The following is a 21,959-nucleotide window of genomic DNA, read 5'->3' on the forward strand; positions in this document are numbered from 1 at the left end:
AGTATTAAAAAAAAAACTAAAAACGATGTGTATGTGTATGTGTAATGAAAAGAAAAAAAAGAGAAAATATAAGTAAAAAATGGCACTTTGTTGAATGTGTAAAAAAACTCGATATAGGTAAAGTCTTCTTTTATTATTTTTTAATCATTCTATGAGTTTTATCTAATTATAAATGAAATTACTATATAGATCATGTCTATTCATAATGTCACTATATAGTAATTTTTTTGATAAAGTTGTTATATAGAAAAATATTTTCTTGAGTTGTCCAAGTAAAGTTTGATTTTAACTAGATAAAACTTTTTCTAGCAAACGTACTTAGCAAATTTTCTGTTTTATCGTGTAAAGAGTGGTTTCGAGTTCCTTATGGAGAGACTTAGAGTAGTATCATCACCATCCTCGACTGTGAAAGAATTAACATCATTCTCGGATTCAATGATCTCATATCGATTTTTGTAAGCATTTGTGTGATGTGCGCTTAGAGCTGCAACACTTGCTGACCATCCTCGATTGTGAAAGAATTAACATCATTCTCGGATTCAATGATCACATATCGATTTTTGTAAGCATTTGTGTGATGTGCGCTTAGAGCTGCAACACTTGCTAACTTGCCAGTCCTCATAGTACATAGATATCTATACACATTGATCTCTCTAGAACAAAGTTCACAACTCGGTGATCTTTTCTAGATTAACAACTGGAATCCATTTTCTGATTATTTGATCACCTAATTACAATAACACGATTGATACGGTGCCTACTGCCTTTTAGCATCAGCGTGCAGGCTGCGACCGCTTTGTTTTTTCGGACGAGATAACATAGGAAACATGCAAATGCACACGAGTCTCTGTGGACTCGCAGATTTAACATTGGATATTTCAATTTGACCAATTGTTGAAAGAAAGCTTACGCTTATTTTTGTAATTTGCCAAGCCTCAAGGAATATATTCTGGACGGCCAGTTTCAGGGACATATTGTGAAAGGCAAACCAATTGTTGAAATCGTAGGGTCATCTTGTTGGCCCGAGATCTGACGGATCAATATCCGTCCTAAAGAGCCACAGGAGGCAGGGACTTACGGGAAACACTGCAGGCAGCACCGAAGTTGTTTCTTGCTCGATCGTTTACGAAAGAATTGAGCTCGAGAGTTCCTGGAGATATTCAGAACTGGAGGGTAATGAAAACATCGCTATGCCATTACTCTTTGAGGTCAACCTCCTCATGGTACCCATTCTGATATTGCAGATTATCCGTGAGTTCCTGAAAGGAATTATCAGGACTGGAGGGTCTTGAAATGAATGCTAGGTGATCATCGTAGCCACTACACGGGTTCATTTGGAAGTGAATGAACATGAATGCTCCTAAGATGCAGATCATAATGGAAACAAGACCACCACCCGACAGCAACACTGTTTTGGGGCTTGACAGGACGGCTTGATGGAACAAGAGCAAGGGTAGGTGGGAGAAAGCCTCGATCACCATACATGTAGTTGCAGAAGCTAATTTGACTGCCTGATATCCGTAGGAGGCCTCTGCAAACGTGAGAAGGCAGGACAATACGACTGCCGGAGCAGCTAGAAATGTCAAAATATAACTGACGTGGTCAAGATGAAAATTCCTTGCTCCAGCATTCCAGAGAATGAAAATAAATGCAGGAACGAGAACCTGCAGAAGGGCCATTTTGAATGTTCAAGACATGGATCCATTCCCCCACGGTACTGCGGCACAAAATGAGCTAACCTCATACAACTTTAAACTTATTGGTCCTCAAAAACAGGAAAATACTTTTACCAGAGAAAGAAGACTACGATGTATAACAAAGTTCCAGGCTCTCAAGTCTGGCATGGATACAGTCAATCGCTTCATGTATAAAAGCTGTAGTGATAAGCAGAAAAAAGCGACCATCAGAAATGAAGAAAGATAAACGATTCTTGAATTGGACCGTACAAAATAGGCGAAGGTCAGAACAGAAAGAAAACAAACCTCCGAGGCTTTGCATAAGAGAAACGCGAGTGCGCAAGAATAGTTGTTGAGGAGGAAATGCGACTGATGAAGGGCATAAGACACCGAGCCTCCGATAAGAATGAGCAGCGAAGCCACTGCTTCTTTGGTGATGTTGTTCACCCCGCCTTTTTGTGTACAGATGGCCTCCCCTACGGCTACCACCATCGTTGTGCAGCAATGTATAACAAAAACCGTCTGCAGACTCCGACAACATGATTCGATGAGCAATTTAGCACATTCTCTGGTGAGTTGTTGTCCAGCTGCAAAATGCATCGAGAAAAGCAATGTTGTCTGAAGAGATAGGCTCATAGGCAACATTTACCTCTGCATTTGCGTGACGTCCAAGGAGGTCCATGTCTGTGAAGGCAGAGATGCTAAAAAGAACCGTAGGAAGGAAAAGTCTCCTTGTAAATTTGAAGGTGAAATGAGAGGCGTAGAGCGGATGATATTCACGAGAAAAGTGTTGATCGCTGTTCATAATGCCAGCCATGGCCGAGGCGGAGGAGGACGGCAGCTTCAATGTGGTGTACCGCTGCCGGCGGTTCAAACCAGCGAGGTTTTGCACGGCCATTAAGACCGCGGCAAGCAGGCTGGCGGACAAGGACTGCAAAGCGAACAGAAAGACGGAAGCGAGATTCGGTCCTGCTGCTGCTGCTGCGAGCTTAAGGAGGCAGAAACGTGTGTAGATGGCAAGGACAGCAGAGGTTGCAGCATATCCCGCCATGGACGTCAACAGGAAGGTGCCTTTTCCACCTGCGAACGACGACGATGATCGGAAGGCCTCCGTCTCCATGACAAGATCAACTCAGTATAAACGATGAGAGAGGCCGCGAGCCTGGGCGTTCTCACAACAAAAGGGAATGCGCTTATTGTCATGCCATGACATCTACTCGGATCGATGCGTTGCATTCTTAATCAATCTCCGTTTGTAGCTAGCGCAGCTGTACCAGCTACCTGCTCATCATGGTCTGTCCACCTCTGGCAAAATAGCACGTCATGATGCCGGAAAGGAACAAGGACAGCAAAATGCTGAATATCAAACGCCATAGGAAGGAAGAACGATAACAACGACAAATGCATAAGACTAGCGGAAGGTCAAGAGCCGAAGGTGCTTAAGAAACGAAGGCCTGCATAATTAACCATTCAATTCAATATTAAAGAAGCTACTAGGCCGGTAGAAGAGACGGTTCGTTTTTTAATAATTCGCATTGTTTTTAAGCTAACGTGTACACCATCTCCAGCAAAGTCCTCACTAGAGTCCCATAGAGACTTAACTGCACTCAATGGTTGATTCATAAGGTGTGATTTGCTAAGTCAAGATGAAGTGAACTAGCTTGACTTCTTCCTTTAAACGGTTAGTGTCAACCAATCTATGTTTTGTTGAGATGGCAAGCTTAGAGAGGTCCATACGTTTACGCTTAACACATTGGTAGTCATCATGATCCCCACATGGCCATTAATTGATAGACATCTCCTACCACAATTTGTCCCTCTATGCTTGCGTCCATGGCTACTGCTACTCTATTCAAACTACTCACATGATGGAGGAGTGGATACAACTCTAGCTAGGGATTGTGAGGCTATTTGTGAGTGAGAAGGAAAATGACTGGCCATAAACTCATATAGCTTAATTGTGGAAGAGGGATGCCCTAAAATGCATTAGTGGATGTCATGAATTTCTCACGAGCTACACACTCTCTCTCAATGTTAGGGCTGGGATTTTGAGATGACAATCCCATCCACATCAACATTTGTAATAAGATGATTAAACACATCTACAAAAGCACATCACATTAGAATTATTGGCATGACATTATGTATGCACATAGGCATATGTTACATACATAATGTATATGCATATGCTCTAAATACACATAGGTTACACACATGGGCAGCACAGACACTATAGCCCATGCATGGGCTATGTATAATTTATGTATAGGCTATGCATGCCCCATGCATAGCCTTAGGCTATACATGGGCTATGTATAGGCCATGCATAGCCTAGGCTATATAGGCTATGCACATGGGCCATGCATAGGCTATGCATAAGCCATACATAAGCTATGCATATGCCACACACAGGCTAGGCTATGTAGGCTATGCATACACATTGTGTGTACATATATATATATATATATGCATAGACTATGTATAGTGTGTATGGATATACCCTATTACACACAGGTTATAGGCATAGGTAATGCATATGCTATGTGCATACATATAAGCAACGGATACATCAAACACATCCTTGCAACAACTCTCAAAATATCATAATAAGGCAAATCAATGGCCCATAAGGATACCCTTAACTACTCAATCAACACAATAACAATTAACAATATTGAATACTAGCCCACTACAGAGCATGTGGTGTACAATCTGCACAATAGGTTACAAATAGCATGTATATGTCTACAGTAGCTACATTTGCACTCACGTAAATAAATTGCATTAAGTAGGAACCCTGGACCATTCAAAACCACATGAAATGCTGCATTTACTATTAAGAAAATAGTCATTTCTATGGAAACTCTAGTGACATCAAGATCGTTTCTTAGAGCATTAACAAAAGAACAAAGGTTTACATCACCATAGTAAGAAGACTCCATACCTTTAAGATGTAAGAAAATGGCTACTAGCTATTCTCTGAGTGCTCCACAAATCAGCAACTTGAAGGCTTTTGGTTCTCTCTCTCGTTTATCCTCTAATGACTAAGAATTGAAATACAAGAATAACGTATCCCTAGGTTTTTAAAAAATGATCACGAGTATATGCACATTTGATTTATAAAAAAAACCGTTTTGGCAAGCAGATACAGTAGCATATATAGGAGTTAAACGACTATTTTTGCACGCTTTTAAACATGCTAGTATACACATGCTATCATGTTTCTTTCTAGCCTACTCCAACATGTCCCTATATCCTAAACCTTAAATCCTGAGCTCTCAAACCCCAATCCTAAACCTTGAATCCTTAACTCTTGCCCTCGTAATACCTTGAACATTTGACCTTAAACCCTTAATACCTTGAACAATGCTTGAACACTAGACCCTAAACACTAAAATTTTGTCCCAAGTCTAGACCATAAAATTTAAACCCTAGACTCTGTACCTTACTAAGTTCCTATCAAGAACCCATCTACAATATTCCAACATTATTAAGCTAGATGATATCCACCTCTACATATAGGGTTTGAATCATTTCCTACACATGAGTTGAATGATTAGTAAAACCTAGGTCCTATCATATTGATACAAAAAATAAGGTTTTTTATGTATCATTCAAGTAATTTAGAATCCTAAACATAACCCCACCATATCAATACCTATCAAACAATTAGTAAACCTAGCTATTGCTCTGATACTCTATCTGGAGCATCCAATGAATGCTATCCATTTTGGCTTAGTATAAAAAAACAACCAAAACAAGGACCTTTAGCACCTTATATTAAAACTAATAATCTGTTTAGGAGAGGCTCTTATGGCCTTGGCTAGTTCATTAATCATGGAGATTCGTAGATTGATCAAATCCAACAGGAAGCATACGAGAATGTTTGGCCAATCACCGAAATTGGTTCCTTTAGTAGACGTCTCACGGGTAGACTTACCAAAGTGCATACAAATATACACCTCTCGTCCTTGGTCTTCTACCATGTCCCTTGAAACATGAAAGTACTAATGTATAAAGAGAGTTTCACTTTACTAAGAATTGCCCATGGAAGCATAGGAGAGCCCTAAACCCTAGTCTTGAACATTAAAACCTAAACATTAAACTGAACCCTAAACCCCTAAAACCTAAACCTTAAGCCAAACCCTAAATCTTGAACATTAAAACCAAAACCCTAAAACCTAAAACCTAAACCTTAATCCAAACCCTAAGTTTTAAAACCTAAGTTCAAGTGTCTACACATCAAATCCCATGAAGGAGGGGATTATAATGTCCTTACCTATGATTCATGGAAAGGTCTTTTACATGGATTTGATTAGCTTAGTAGAGCTGAATAGTATGGTATAATGAAAATTTGGTGTTTGCTTTGCCATGGAATGTGACCTTCACATCTGATACTCTACTTCAATATGAATGGCTAGTATGGATTATCTTTCGTCGTCTCCCTATTTGGTTTGATGATAAAGTTGGGGCTGTGGTAAGTTCATTTGGAAAATTATTGTACATATCAGCCCCAACATTAGTGATTGGTACAATCAAGCTTGAGAGAAATGTGCATTTTCTTCAAGATCATAGGGTAGATCCCCCCTCAGTCCTTGGAACTTGAAGATACTAACTCTTGGAGTTTATCTTGCATGTTAACTTTGAGATCAGTTTAGGCTTCAATGACTTTGAACTCAAAGGTGCCAATAAGCTTTGTACTCATCATAAGTTCAACAGGGAAAATGAATTTAGCTTCATTAAGATGTTAGTGATTCCAATGATTTGGGGAATCAAGGGAAATCCATGTTCCCAAACTATTCAGCTGATATAAGCTTAGTCTTGACTTCCTTGTTCCCAAACATCTTATTATATCATCATAACATGGAAGAGCATGGACATGTTTGGGAACAAGGAGGTCAAGACTAAGCATACAAGGGATAAAAAATTAAGAGAGTGTTTTGGCAATGTGTCTAGTAGTAGGCTCAAATTGAGAAGCTCCAATGCAAGAAAGAGGAGCTAGTAGTATATGGGCTCCTTCCTTGGACAATCTTCTCAAGCAACTAAGTGCTACATCACAATCATAGCACTCTCTTAACTATAATTAGTAGCCATGAAAAACAAGATGCCTACTCCTCCGAATCTAGTGCTATAAACTTCCTATGAGGATGATTGCAAATTTTCTTAGTTGCCGTTGACCTGATCAAAGATGGCCCCTTTACAGCATGTCTCCAGCTACTAAGAATGTACACCTTCCATAGCGCCTTTTCCTGTTGACAAACTATGAAGATTCCTCCCTTGCATGCTATCCCATGTACTAGTCTATTGACTTGACCACATGTAATTCTCCAAGTTTCTTTGCTGTGATAGTTGTAGGTTTCAGTGTAGAAGTAGCTTCGGTCCATCACTTGAATCAATCCAGCATCACCATGTCAGTTCCAATATGGAAAGTTGGCACCATCGCGTCTCAATCATTTGACCCATGAGCAATAATTGGGAGATGCTTTGGTCACCATCAATCAGCTCGCTTAACAATCCCTGACTGATTGTCGTGATACTGTTCATGATCATGCTTCTCGGCACACTTATTGCAGCTGATCATGGTCCATCAACCTGCAACGAAACAAGGAACTTTAGACACTAAACTAGATAGTAAATAGCCTTATATCTAGTAAATGCACAATTTTTTCTAGGTAGTAACTAGGGTTTTTTAAATTGGAACTAGGTTTTTAATTTTACTAGATAGATGTGAAGCTATAACTAGTAAAATAAGTGTCTATATGGTAAATCGAGGTGAATTTCTATATATCACCTAATATAGCCATGTTTATTAGATAGAATTATGAAGCTATGGATCATAGGATAATGTGCATGCATAGTAAATCAAGACAAATTTGTATATAAGATCTAACATAGTCATGCTTAGATAGTCATGCTAAGTAAATATACACATCATAATTGATAGGCCTAACCATAAGCCATGTAGTCAATCTCAAATAAGACAATGTTGATACACACTTGTAATGGATATGTTTGTATGCATCCAAAATGTACATGTGCTGTAAGATACATTTGTGCATTTTGATAACTTTTAATTAGCACAAATAGTTTACACATCCACAAATAAAATATCATTTTTAACAATATAAATATTTCCTTATCACATTAAAACAAAGAAGAATCTCATTCAATTCAACTCAATGCCATGGCTTCAAATCTTAAAATTCCCCTCAAATTTCCCCTCAAGTGTGGGATATACCTAGCATCCATACAAGCACAAATAGTTATCAAAAGTTATTTGAGCCCCTTACAAACTAGAAGCATATCCATCCATTAGCAAAATAGAAACAGTTCAAATTGTAAAAGCCTTTTCCTTAAATGAAAGACATAGAACCTCTTGAGTATGTGGAAACTTGAAGAGGGGAGCCCTCAATAGACAGTCATGGCACATGGTGCATTAACAAGGGTAGCTGTATTAAGTTCATTAAAAAATCAACATTTCCTACCAACATCTGGCATATACTCCCACTTTCATGCATGTAGCATATTCAGGGGGTGAACAAGGAGTAAGAGATGATGGAACACATAGCACAAACATAAAGCAATAGAAGCAAGACAATGGGATAGAGATGGATTATGCTAACATTGTCATTGCTAGCATGAACATGGAAGAGCTAGAGAAGAAGATGTGGGGTGACCAAAAATATTTCAATGAGAATTAAAAGAGTCACAATAGAATTTGGGGAGCAAGTGCTATGTGCATGAGTGGTATCCTTGTTGCCATGCATTCGACAAAGCAATGTTAAGTATTCTCTATGCAACATGTACATGTATTTTAAGGGAAGGTTCCCCTTAAGGACGAGTTTGCTAGATTGTTTTGGCTCACCTATGGATCAAAGTTGTGCTCACATTGTTTTACTTGCCATTAGATTTCTTTTGGGTCTTGCTTTCATCTAAAGCAAAAAGAGATTGGGTTTTGGGTTCACTTGTTTGGCTTAAAGTGAGCCTTGTTTACATGCTTCCATGGCACATTGATTTTATTCCTGAGGAGGTCTTGCAAATTAAATGCCCAATATGGGCTAGTTTTCATGGGCTTCCTACTTTGCTAGATGGAGAAGTTAATGCACTAATAGAAGTTCTAGGTAGAATGCTCCATGTTCTTACAATAATATCAACTAGTGGAGCAAGTGGCCTCTTGTACTTTGGGATAAGAGGAAGAAGATCCTTGGGATGCTCTAGCTTTTTTATCCTAATGGGATTGAGTTGTTGGTCGATATCAAATTCTCCCTCTTGTTGGATACATGCTTCAAATGCAAACAAGATGGGTGCTTTGCAAAGGAATGCCCAAAAAGGAATTGAGCTAAGAAGAAGCCAATGAGAAAATAGTGGAGATAAGGAAGAACTTCAAAAGAAGCAAAAAAGAAAAAACATAGGTTGAGAAGGGTAAATTCAAGGAAACAAACAAGCCTCAAAAGGAGGAACCTAAGGAGTAACCTAATTATCAGTGGCAATCCTAGAGATGTTGAAGTTAAAGTAGGATGGAAAAAAATAATTTCAACCACCAATTTCTTTGAAGTCTAATGGAGGTAAGAAATAAAAACTTTCCCTTTAAAAGCTTCTTGCAAATGTTTTGTTGACACAGATATTTTGCTATTTTGGATTATGGAGGTTCGAACAAAGATATAATGTTAATTAGCTGGCTCACTATAAATCTCTTGGAATGTGAGGTGCCTAATAAGTCCATCCAAGAAGGATGTGTTTAGTAGGAGAAAGAAATGGAATCCCCTCTCTTTCAACACCTCCTTTCTAGAAAGGGAAGGATTCAACCTATATCTGAAGGATGCTTGGAAACAAACCAACAAATCCAATCGCTAATCCAACATAGAACTAGATGAGATCCATAGCTATCATCACTAAGATTACCAAGATGTATGGCAAAGATCGGGATTGACTTCAAAGAGGGTTGCATGCTAGTAGTTAGCAATGCAGGGAGTATATTATTATGACTCTTGCTAAGTGTTCTAGTAATGGGATGTTTTATCAACTTCTCAAAGAAGTGGAGCATTACATGGAGGACTTGCAAAAACATAAACGTGAAGTTGCCAAAATTTAGTCTAAGGGAAATGGTATCTTATGGGGCTAGTGCTTCGACCAATTAATTTAATAAATTGATGAAGCAAAAGAAGCAACAAGAGTTCATCACTATGATAGATGATGGAGGAGGAATCATGGAGTTTCTGTAGGGATGTTTCAATCTCTTTAGAATGTGTCTGTAAATGGTCTATGCTTAGGTCCATTTGAGGTAAATAGGTTGATGTGAAAGGGTGTCCCATTGCCCCATTACTCTTTGCCACCATAATCACCAACCCTTTGCTTAGGAATTTGGATTTGAAGGTGCAACATGGAGTAAGTAAGGGGTTTCCTATACCATTAAGAAAATACTTGGTCTCCAACACAATAACTAACTAATATTGTGCAAGTAGAGAAGCAACTAGTAGATGTATTTGATGAAAGTGTATGAAAGTTTTCTAGAGCTATCTAGGGTTGTGACTAATGTGAGCAAAAGCAAGCTTATTTACCTAGGATTGAATGAGTTAGCAAAGTTGCTAAGTGAGCCAAGCTTCCAAGTAGCAGAATTGGAGTTGTAGTTGCTTGATTCTAAAGAATTTGGGTGATTTCAAGATTTCTAGCAGCAAACCTTAACTATTGAGCATATGATGGATGAATTTATTTGATTATCTTGTACATTATGTATGATGTGAGTCAAGTAACATGCAATAGTGACAAAAAATACATGCATAGGAAAGGCCTAATTTTGGCATCATGAATCTGGTGAGATTAATGAAGGTTGAGAATCCATAGCCTAGATTATCATATAAGACACTAGAAGTGAAGTAGGACTCTTGTTTCCTGCATTGTAACTAGGGTAATGGCCAACAATAAGAGAGGGATGGTCAATGCGAGTTTGAGTTGATCCAGACCACCTATAGGTGGATACACTTGAATTTGTGTGTTATCTTAAAGATAACAAATTAAAAACTTTAATGATGCCCTTTATGTAGTGATTATGCTTGCAAATCTAAAGCCTTACATGCAATTATCTATATCTTTTTCTATCAAAATAGTTTGAAGAAATTCTAGTAAATGACTAAAGCATGTGTACAATTCTAGATCACTAGGAGGAGACTTAGTCCCATTACATAAATTCATGTAATGCATTGTTCACCACATAGTCCTCTCAACATAGTCCCCTGGCATAGTCCTCTGAGCTTTGTTCATGTAGGCTATCTAGTACACTCCTCAGCCTATCCTCTTGAGAAGCTTGGTACAAGTAGGTTGTGTGGTAATGCTCTTGAGTAGCTTGGTACAAGTAAGTTGTTTTGGGTTTCAATAGGCATCCATCTTAAGTAGTAGCTATGCCCTAGAATATCATGTCAAGAAGTATATTAGACTGAACTAGGGAGTGTATTGTGGTGGTGGTCATGTACCTAAATACCAACCAAATTTTTGAAGTCATTCCAATGCATATATTCTATCTTACCAATTTGAGCAACACTCTAATTGGCAATGTTCCAAAGCAGCTAGGTGTTTTGCACAAACTCTAGGGTCTAAACATAGCTTTCAATAGGCTTGAAGGTGAAAAAACAAACTACTGAAATGTATTGAAACAAGAGAAATACTTAATGACATTAATCAACCTAGCTATAACATATTGGATGCTTGTCTAGGTGTCATAACAGTTCAAAGCAAGTAGCTTGCCTAGTGTTTTCAGAGTAGGTAACTTGAAATTGATTTGGGCTTGAAAATTCTTTCAGACATAAATAAATCTGAACAAAATGATGCCCATAATCTTGGTCATGCAAGGAAATAATCCTGATCATACATGATAGCTTCCTTGAATAAGATGACCATTATCAAGCCCTCTGGTTTTGTGATGTTACCCTCATTATCCATGTTATGCATGAGAGCCTTCTCTACATAAGACAATCATGATCAAGCTAGGTGGTACATACAATGTCCTGATTGTTGAGATCCATCTTATCACAAGAATGAGAGTCCTTATTTGTGATTCACCAAGCCTCACTTGTGAATCTGCTAAAACTTAGTTTGGTAGGTATGAAATCTTGAGATGTGGCATTCTCATGGGTTGCTACTGTTGAGAATCAGCAATCACACTCAAACAGCCTCTTTGTATGGAATCTCAGGGTCAAGGATATGCAGGCTAACTTATCCCATATGCACAATGGTGCCTACTGTAGCTTCCTACTTTCCTATAAAGCATTGTACTTGCTTCCTTTCTTAATGCAATGATAGTACTCTTTTCATTTCAGTAAAGTGTCAATGTCATTGTCCACATACACAAGATTGTGTTTATGAGTCCAAGTCTCAATCTTGGAACCTAATTCACTTGTGTAACAAACAGTGTCCTTTCCATCATGAGTCTACACTTCTTTTTCCATCCTCCATAGCTTCCATTTTTGCCATGCTCTAGATCCCGCATTTCTCACATGGTATCAGAGCCCAGTTGGGCATGGCATTGCTTGTCTAGCCTCTCTTGATTTCTTTCAACCTCAGTCTAGCTCAATATCAGCTCATGACTTCATCTCCCAACTCTACTCTCACTGAAGCTTCCATGGCAGCCATAGCCAGCAGCACCCTGTCAGATTGAGCTGCTTATATCTCACTCCACAGGTCAAATCTCTTGGAGCTTCCTTCTGAAAAAGTATTCTCCAACTCACAAAGCTTCCCTGTATCACATCAATCCAGGATATTGGACCATCTGGAGCTCAGCATTGTGAAAATCCTCAATCTCTGCTCTGTGTCTGCCATAGCCAGACATGACCTACCTTACTTGGAGCTTCCATAACTCTTCAACCAGGCCATTTCAGCCCACGATTCTTCTAGGGAGTTGTTCCTCTGCTCAAGGCGCTTCATCCTGGCACAACAAATAACCACATTGGCAAGCTACAGCTCTGGCATTGCACAAATTCGACGTCGCTGCCCCAGACTGCGCCGATTCTGTTCGCGCCCCCTACGTGCTGCATACTGTCCACGATTTTGACGATTATGATAGGGCTTTGGTAGCCCATGAAATCAGCTTCCTAGGCATATAAAATTTTTTAAAAATGATCCACTGTAGCTCCTGCAATCAGCAAAAAACCAGGCCCCTGTCTCAGAAACCCTAATTCCACCATAGCCAAAGCTTCAAAATCTTGACATTTTTCATTGTTTCTCTCACTGAAGTTATCAACAGTGATTTTAATCACTGAGCAATACTCTCTGAAGTTCATTAAAGTACTGTCACTCAGATCTGAAGGCATCAGCATCAAATCAAGAAGGGGAAGATCACTTAGATTTTAAAAGAGTAAAAGACTTTTGCAGATCTGGTATTCATTGACACTCAGTTAGTGTTTTTTAGCACTTGTGTCTCTCAACCAATTCTTCTGTTGCTCAAATCTAATAAGTCTGAAGTTGATTTGCTACTGTTCCAGTAAATCTAACATGGGCAAAGACTCTCCAAATGCTCGATTCAAAGGAGTCGGGTTTCACACCTGGCAAACCTGCATCAAGCTCATCTTGATGAAAAAGGGTCTCTGGGCCATCACAAATGGCAAAGAGAAGAAACCTCGGGACGCGGACCTTGCAACTACTTGGCAAAAGAATGATGACAGAGCACAGGCCATTATCAAACTGGAGCTAGACGACAGTTATATCCATCATGTGGATAACTGTGAGACCTCACAGGATACATGGAAAAGACTTGACACCCTATTCGGTGCACAATCTGAATCATCAAAGTATGGTCTCCTAATTGAGTTCTTTAGGCTTGAAATGAAGTCCAGCACATCACTTGCCACACATCTTAATTACATGGAAGGACTCCTAACCCAACTTGCAGGAATAAACATTAAAATGGATGAAGATGTTTGCATCGGTGTTCTACTTAAGAGCTTGCCTCCTGAATATAATAATGTATCAACAACTTTAATCAACATGCCAAATCCTGAACTTGTTGATATCCAAGCATCACTGTTAGAAGAAGAAAAGAAGCTAAAAACTAAAGAAGAACCAAGTACCTCTAGAGATGAGCATGCATTATATGTTGGCAATAGGTACAAAGGCAAGAAGGATCAGCTCTTTTGTGACTTCTGCAAAAGGACCGGACACACCAAGAAGTTCTGCCACGCAAGAAAGAGGTCCCAAAAGGCCTATTTAGTCGCAGTCAAAGAAGAAGAAGAAAATGGAGCAAAGGAAGAAGAAGATGAAGATGAAGACCACCAGGATCGGAAGGACAAGACTCATCAGTCCTTGTACTCTCATAATTCTGATAGACTGTTTTAATAGCCTTGTATTTTCCTTACCCTAATGCTTCCTGCCATAAGCTTTGTAAACTCCTTATGTAACTTGGCATTACAGTCCCTGTACACTTTGTGAGGCCCCTGTTACAGCCTCTGGATGTCCACCATGTTTATGGTACCCACACTTAGCTTTTTTGTGATAGCCTCTGGTGTTTTGCCATGTCTGTGGTATGCCCACACTTTGTGAGGCCCCTGTTACAGCCTCTGGATGTCCACCATGTTTATGGTACCCACACTTAGCTGTTTTGTGACAGCCTCTGGTGTTTTGCCATGTCTGTGGTATGCCCACACTTTGCAGGTAGTTCTCATTACAGCCTCTACACACTTTGTGCCTTTTCTAGTTGTGATTGAGGAGGGGTGTTGAGAATCAGCAATCACACTCAAACAGCCTCTTTGTATGGAATCTCAGGGTCAAGGATATGCAGGCTAACTTATCCCATATGCACAATGGTGCCTACTGCAGCTTCCTACTTTCCTATAAAGCATTGTACTTGCTTCCTTTCTTAATGCAATGATAGTACTCTTTTCATTTCAGTAAAGTGTCAATGTCATTGTCCACATACACAAGATTGTGTTTATTAGTCCAAGTCTCAATCTTGGAACCTAATTCACTTGTGTAACAAACAGTGTCCTTTCCATCATGAGTCTACACTTCTTTTTCCATCCTCCATAGCTTCCGTTTTTGCCATGCTCTAGATCCCGCATTTCTCACAGCTACACCAATGAGTTTTTGAATCATGTTTTGCCCCATAGTGAATGGTTGCTACACCATGTAATGAATGGATGCAACTGGAGGGTGTTTTCTTACTATGAATGGACCAGTTAAAGTATTATTACTAGCAAGAATAGAATGATTATTTAATAGCCAAAAGAAACCTATCATTAAATCTTATGCATGATGAAATGTTAGGTTAAATACTACGCTTCTCCTAAGGAAGTTATGCTCAATGGAATGTTAGATTAAATTATTAGCCTTTTTTGACAATAAAAGTTGATAGATTGAGTTGTAGTAATCTATTAATTTGAACAAAAAAGGGAGAACCAAGCTTGACAAAGTTGAATAACCTTGACATTACCTTAATGATTCATATTCAACACAGCCTTGTCCTCGGAAAAGATTGGTTAATAGAATAGTATATCTTTAGCTTAGATCAAACTAGTATGGCATTACCCTTGTTATGAAGCATTGAAAATAAATATAGTTAAATAAAGTTTAGTTTAAAAGGAACCTAGGATCCTATACATTTTGAGAAATTTCTTCTAAGATCCTTAACCAAGAAGATTTTTCTTGCAGCTTTTGCAAAAGTTGTTATAGAAAACACTTATAAATTTACTAGGAGGTTAGGGCTAGAGGACCTAAGAAGATTTAGTAGGAAGTTAGGGCAAGTGTAAGCTAAAATTTCACTAGCTATGAGTGGATCTCATTATCCTTAATTGGAACATTAAGAAAGGGGATCAGAACACTCAATGAAAAAGACAATACTTTAGGCGATTGTCAAGCCATGAATAGGCATGTGAAGAGGCAACATATGAGGCACCTCTATGAAGAAGAGGGGGCATGATAAGAATTAACATTGTGTAAGAGGAGTGACCATTACCGAGCAAACATGGTGTTGAAAAATCAAGGTTACGGAGAGGATTGCTGCTCTACTGGCTTCATAAGATTGGCATGAAGTTATTAAATATACAGGGATGGTGTCACGGTGTGTGCTCAAGAGGGTAATTGGGTGGGGGGCCATTGACAAAGAGGGAGGGTAATAGGATTGCATTCAAAATAAAATTCTTTGAAGGTCTTCTACGAGTTTAGTGGAGCAAGTGAAAGTGTTTCAAGCCGCGAAATTGCAGGCCCTCCCCTACCCCCTAATCGGTTGTGCGGATTGCCAAAATTTAGGTTTGAATGTGATCACCTGAATTCAGCGAAAGGCCTCAGTGTCATCCTCGCCCTCGAGCATTGTAAACCATGAGGTGCAGGTTCCCTCGTAGCACGATGACATGAATGAAGGCCCTAGGCTTGCACGCGAGTCGGCCTATTAGGAGCTCATCTCATATTCGTCCATGGTGGGCAGCCATCGCTGTTGCACGGCCTGGCTCGTGAAGAAAGGCAGGCTGAGGATCCGTCTAGCTCGCCGCCAGTGGGGGCCAAAATCTGCGAATGTGAGGTCTCTGAGGATCCGTCTAGCTCGCCGCCAAAGTGGGGGCCAAAATCTGCGAATGCGAGGTCCTGGCCAGTCGAGCTCCGTGAAGATGCAGTACTTAGAAGTCCCCGTACTTAGATGTTTAGGTAAGTTTCGAGACTCGCATGTAAGTTTATGCAGGCCTGTTGTGCTGCTAATTTTAATTGTAAAAATGGATGATTTTGATTGTGTTTAAGAAGATGCATCATCTGAAGAGATGTCTTTCTTGAAACACAGTACATAAGAATTGATAGAAGAAGATGCTTATACCTTTCTTTAAACTCAAATTCTGGGTATAAATTCCACCTACTACTGACAAAACTGAGGGATACACGAGACAATATAGGAATTAGTTGATTAGATAACAAATCAATAAGGACCAATTGAAGTATTGGGAATGCATAAATCTGTGCTTGAAGATGTCTTCAATTAGCTAATTGTAAGCTATAATCTGACTTGACTGTTGAAGCCACATCAAATAAGAGCTAATCATAACATGTATATTAGCACAAGATGGAAATCCAGCTTGGTACAAGATGGCAGCCAGTTAAGAGTAAACTTCAAAAAATTCCAAAACTCCAAATTTTATAAATTTTGAGACTTGGTGGAACTATGGCATACACGAATTATGAGACTTGGAATGGCTGTAAGCCAATGTTGTCCCATGTAAGAGTTTATGATTTCATGGTATATGGTTTAATGCAATAGCAACTTTGACTTAGAGAGCAAGGTATAGAACTTGAACTTCTCTCATGGATGGGAAAAATAATTAGTAAGAGCATATGCATGTTGGATATACAGCTACTAAAATCCAAGCATCTCTTTGCATCATTTGATGTGCATGATTAGTTGAACTATGTTGATATAGAATAGATTTTAGATAGAACTACTTTTCTAATTGTCAATTCTAAAAGTTCTTTCCCTTCCCTTCAGAAGTAGGTTAGATTTTAGGTGGAGTATTTGACGAGAAAATGAAAGCGAATTGATTAGAATAAGGTATGCCTTCCTTCAAACCATTGACTAAGTACTTTTTTCGTTTTTGAATCACTGTATGGCACAGTAAGCTATGGCATGTCATTGAAGTAGTTGTCAAAAGATTCTTGGCCTTCATCAGATGGGATAAACACAACCTCAAATTCCTTGTTCTTTTCCTTCAACTGATTATAAATGGATGCCAACACTGGTGTGAATCTTTGACACGGTGGACACCAATGTGCCGAAAAGTACAATGCAATAATTTTGCCTTCTAGATCTGCAACTTAGACTTGTTCTCCATTCTTTCCAATCACATAATCCTGTTCATCATGGACTAAAAGGATTTGCTGATTCTGATTCTCCAATATTTCCTTTGCAGCTTTATGTAGAGCATTGATTTGCTCATCATTTGTAGCTTTATGTAGAGCATGGATCTACTCATCATTGAAAGAGAATGCCTTTGCTCCCCATTTCTCCAACAAATGCATAATCAAATATGAAATGCCAAAGAATCATGACACAAAGGAAGTAACCACAAATGCTCAGGTGAGAGTTTTAAGAATTCTTCTTGTCCTTTTCTTCAACATGGTTTTTTAAATAGTGGATCACATTTGAAGAGATGCAAAATTGATTTGATTCTTACGAGGACAAGTTTTGTAGTCAAATGTCTACAGGCATCAAAAGTGGTGGTTTTGTTGGTCTACTTGAAAGAGGTAAAGAAAGAGATCATTGCCTCCATTTATGAAGCCAAACCACAACAACTACTTGAAGGAAGAGAGAAGGCATTCAACGTGTAGCTGCAAATGAAGACAACTTGAAACTAGGTTGGGATTGCCAGGTACTTTCCTGCTTAGGGGTGGTCTAATGAATTTTTTTAGTGAGTATGTTTGCTCCAATGATGCATTGAATTGTTGTGTTTGAAAATTTAGAGCATTTCTTTCCTCTCTCAAGACTAGGTGGTAAACTTCATATAGTTTATGAAGTGGTTTGAGAAACATTTTATGTTGTGTAGAGTATGGTTTGTTGGCTACATGTTGGTAGGGTCTTTTCCCACTATTTTGGAGCTTGTGGTAGCATATGAGCTTGAGAAGAGCTTCTGGGTTGGGAGTAGCTTCAGAGAGACACTTGACATCAACAAAGCTTGGGCAGTTGTTCCTTTGTATCGGGTTTTCCTAGCTCCTTGGCTTCTCTTTCCCAATCCCCCCAAATGGCCTTGGGAGGCCTTGTATTCATGCTGTGATGTTAGCCTTCAGCTCTAGTTATGTTGTTGAGCCCTTGGTTGTTCTTTAATGGTTCTGAATAATACAATTAGCCACACTTTATTTTGCCTGAAAAGGTTGAAGTGGTGGGTCAAGAGGCATTAAGTGGTGGGCAGGAATGTCAAAGACAGAGCGCGAGGAAGGAATAACAAGCAGTGAGCTAATGTATCATGTATAGAAATTTATACACTAGAAAGGAGGGGGGTGGGTCAAGTAAGGATGGGTACGGCAAGCTGGGAGGGGTTGCCTTATGATTTTGTAAAACACTATTGATAGGTTTTTCTATGATTCTGTAATATTATGTGGTGTTAAGGTGTAACCAAGGAAAAGTTTTGTATGTACGAGTGTATAAACAATGAATTTGGTTTCTTTATAATGCTATCAGTATACTAACTCCAAAATTTGCAGCCATCATGTGAAGGATTGCAAGCTGCAACTTTACATGGTGCTGATTTTAACTCTTCAAACAGGTTATGGATGAGGGAGTAGCAACACATCATTTGAAATTAATGATCCCTAAATTTCTCAGGTACCAATTTTCACCAACAAAAATCTTAATTTTGATGCACAATCACTATCAAAACTTTGTCTAGGATATCAAATAACAACACAGTGCATGCATTTCTCCTTTGAAGCACCCCCTATCATAGGCCCTGTCAAAAAGCATGTGGATAGACATGTTTGGGAGTATAGTCATCAGTGCAAATATCACTAGCAGCAATGGGTAAGCTAAGGGCTGTAGGCTCATGGTGACACGTGGAAGAAGTAGGAGATGTATTCAATAGAGATCATGCTGAATTCCATGATGCACAAAATCTGTAGAAGCAAAATAAAAAATGATCCCTTTTGTATTGACTTCTTGGAGCTTAATGAATTAATAAGAATCATTGGGCATATTGGATTTGAAGGAGTGGCTTCCTGAGTTTCTTGAGACCATCTAAGGATTGGTACTTTAGTTCACCTTGGATATTTAATAGCTAAGACCAATCTAACTTCTTGTGGAATATGGCTTGCTTGTAGGACATTTTTCATCGGCATCATCATTTCTAATAAGAGTATCAATGTTTAGCTAGCATTTGAACAAATCAAGGAGTATTTCTTGTGAATCTTTGTCTAATCTTTTAGAAGAAGCCTATGCGCACTTGAAAGCTCACTACTAAGAGGCTTGTTCTATTAGCAACTTTTTCATATGGAGTTAGAGTGGTCATGATAGTAGGTCTTTTAGACACATGCAACACCAACAAGGTGCTTGGAGGTGAGGAAGCATATCAAACCCTCGATTGCCACCACAAGGTATGTATCCTTATGAAGGAAATTCATAGAAGGTACAATTGTTGCTACTTTGGTGCTCTTACATTAGATGCACCTCTTACTACTTTGGTTGTAGCAAGGCCAATAAAAGGCTAGATTGGTTGAAGTTTGAGCTTGATGGATCTGTATGTTTCATCCACCTATTTAAACAACTTGCTAAAACATTGAAAATGAAGAATGTAAATTCAGGGTTTTGATATCCTATTTACATATACTGGTAAAGCTAAATCAATTTGACTTGGTATAATACTTCAATCTATTGGATTCCTATCTTGTGGGAAAACTCAACACTAGCATATGTGTTGGTAAATCTTATTGTTTGAGAGTCTAGATAGCATTTCATATTCCCACAAGAGTATGCATTGATTTGGATGGGCATTACATTTATCCCGATTAGTAAGTATGATACAATATGATTCCATGAGCAAATAATTTAAATGTCATTTCATTATTTGTCTTGTTGTGGATAGGATACAGGGTTTGAAGCATACAACCAATATTGTGGAGCTATGGGAGATTGCAGTGATTTTAGGATCAAAGGGAAGGAAGTTTGCTAAAAATGGTAGGTCTTCTCTTATTGCTCTGAGCTTTTTTCGCTATGTACATGTTTGAGCCTTTTGATATCCTTGTTGATTGTAAGCACAAAACGAATCTCGGGACAACATTGTTGCTGAAGCAGCAAGGATCTGGATTTCAAAAAAAAGAAAGGGAGGATTAAGAAGAGCTAACAAGACTTGATTTTTTAATGGTGGAGCAGATCTGAAGTGGATGACAACTCTAGATCTACCTTAGGTACTGTAGAACATGGTGAAGTAGAGAGAATGTAGTGTTCAAGACAACTTTTTTAGTGGATTCAATCACAATTCTATTGCTAACAATACAACATTGTAAATAAATCATGATTAGTTTTCTTAACATGATATATTGGTGTGATAATGGCTTGTATTAATGGTTCCGTCTAGTTTTCTTGTATAGGAAAAATTTACTATATCTATGGTTTCAACTAGTTTTCTTATCTAGGAATATTTTACTAGATCATCAACTAGGAATTTTAAAAATATTCTATATATAAATATTTTACTAGATCACTAACTTGTAAAGTGTTCCACTTCTACTAGTTGAGACTTTTTCTAGATACTTTGATAAGTATCTAGAAAATCTCTCTTTTTTTACTATATGGAAACATGTTTAAAGCTCCTTGTGGAAGGCTCTTAGTATGCGTATAATTATGAATGGTTGTCACCATGGCGGCACCCTGCAATACTGCGACAACGCATCTTGATATCCTTGTTGTCCACTAAGCTGCTTGTGGAAAGTTCACTCAAGCCTAAAAATCCTCAGGGAGATGGATGCTTAGTGTCTCTGGTTTTGCAAAGGCGCCTGCTCACTCCTTTCTTCTCGTTGTATCATTCCCTACTATTCCCCCTTTTCTCTCTCTTTGTGCCGTTGTCAAGATCTCATTTTTCTTTTGCCATAGCCCAACAATCTCTCTCTTTCACTCCTTCCTTTTGCCAAAAATCATAGCTGGCTGCCCCCATGCAAGAACGACCTGCTTTTCCCCCAAAAGCTAGCTTACAAGTGACTTTGTCAGCTTATCTCCTCCATCTTTCCCAATTAACATAATTTCCCCCCTTACCTAGCTTACATTAAGATCTCATGTAGATTTCTAGCCTCGTGATGGCTATTGCAAACTATAAGTAACCTTCTAGTTCTAAGGTCAGAATCTTTAGACTTCTCAATTCATAATTACTTTGAGATTAGCTTATACCTCACTTTTCATAAGATGGATGATTATGTTCACCCTGTCCAGCTCTCTAAGAACATCTTGTTCTCGCATCTTGCCATCATTAAGACACACTTCTTTGATCACAATGCTTAACAATGTACTTCTCTTCTTATTTAGCTACTAGGAAAGCAAAACCAAGCAATAAGAAATTGACAAAACAGATGGGCCACAAATATGTAGCCTCCCAGATCAAATACCCATATATTCATCAACTCACAGAACATGTGCATAAGCAACCATATGCTTGGATCAAATACCCTAGTCACAAATATTTTTTGACATGCATAACAACCCAAATTTCTTCCACCTAGATCGTAAGGCATGCACTCAATGTGGCATCCTTTAATCATAAAACCCTTTGCAAATAGATATATGAACTCACTATATCCTCTTGGATATCAAATGGCTAGCTCAAATCCCATTGCAACTTCGTAAATCTA

The 21,959-nt window shown here is 38.7% G+C and overlaps 1 protein-coding gene across 1 annotated transcript; it reads right to left on the minus strand.

The window, feature by feature from the left end:
• Positions 1 to 703: 703 nt before the first annotated feature.
• On the minus strand, positions 704 to 3,070 carry LOC148036692 (GDP-mannose transporter GONST3-like). Its single transcript, XM_087679186.1, has 4 exons — positions 2,326 to 3,070; positions 1,983 to 2,198; positions 1,791 to 1,874; positions 704 to 1,664 (listed from the first exon to the last, which is right to left on the minus strand). The coding sequence occupies exons 1-4, from the start codon at positions 2,794 to 2,796 to the stop codon at positions 1,197 to 1,199; spliced, it is 1,239 nt and encodes a 412-aa protein (XP_087535312.1). The 5' UTR covers positions 2,797 to 3,070; the 3' UTR covers positions 704 to 1,196.
• Positions 3,071 to 21,959: the final 18,889 nt, after the last annotated feature.

Source organism: Lygodium microphyllum, chromosome 5 (assembly GCF_053477565.2).
Source record: "Lygodium microphyllum isolate KBCC chromosome 5, Lygodium_microphyllum_v1.1.10, whole genome shotgun sequence".
Taxonomy (NCBI): Eukaryota; Viridiplantae; Streptophyta; class Polypodiopsida; order Schizaeales; family Lygodiaceae; genus Lygodium; species Lygodium microphyllum.

What these genes read in the sequence shown, in the direction of transcription:
- LOC148036692 (XM_087679186.1), bottom strand. Translation starts at nt 2,796, where the DNA reads ATGGAGACGGAGGCCTTCCGATCATCGTCGTCGTTCGCAGGTGGAAAA. An exon ending in GACGTCACGCAAATGCAGAG is followed by an intron (nt 2,199 to 2,325) that starts GTAAATGTTGCC and finishes CGGAGTCTGCAG; the next exon opens with ACGGTTTTTGTTATACATTG. An exon ending in ATCGTAGTCTTCTTTCTCTG is followed by an intron (nt 1,665 to 1,790) that starts GTAAAAGTATTT and finishes GCCCTTCTGCAG; the next exon opens with GTTCTCGTTCCTGCATTTAT.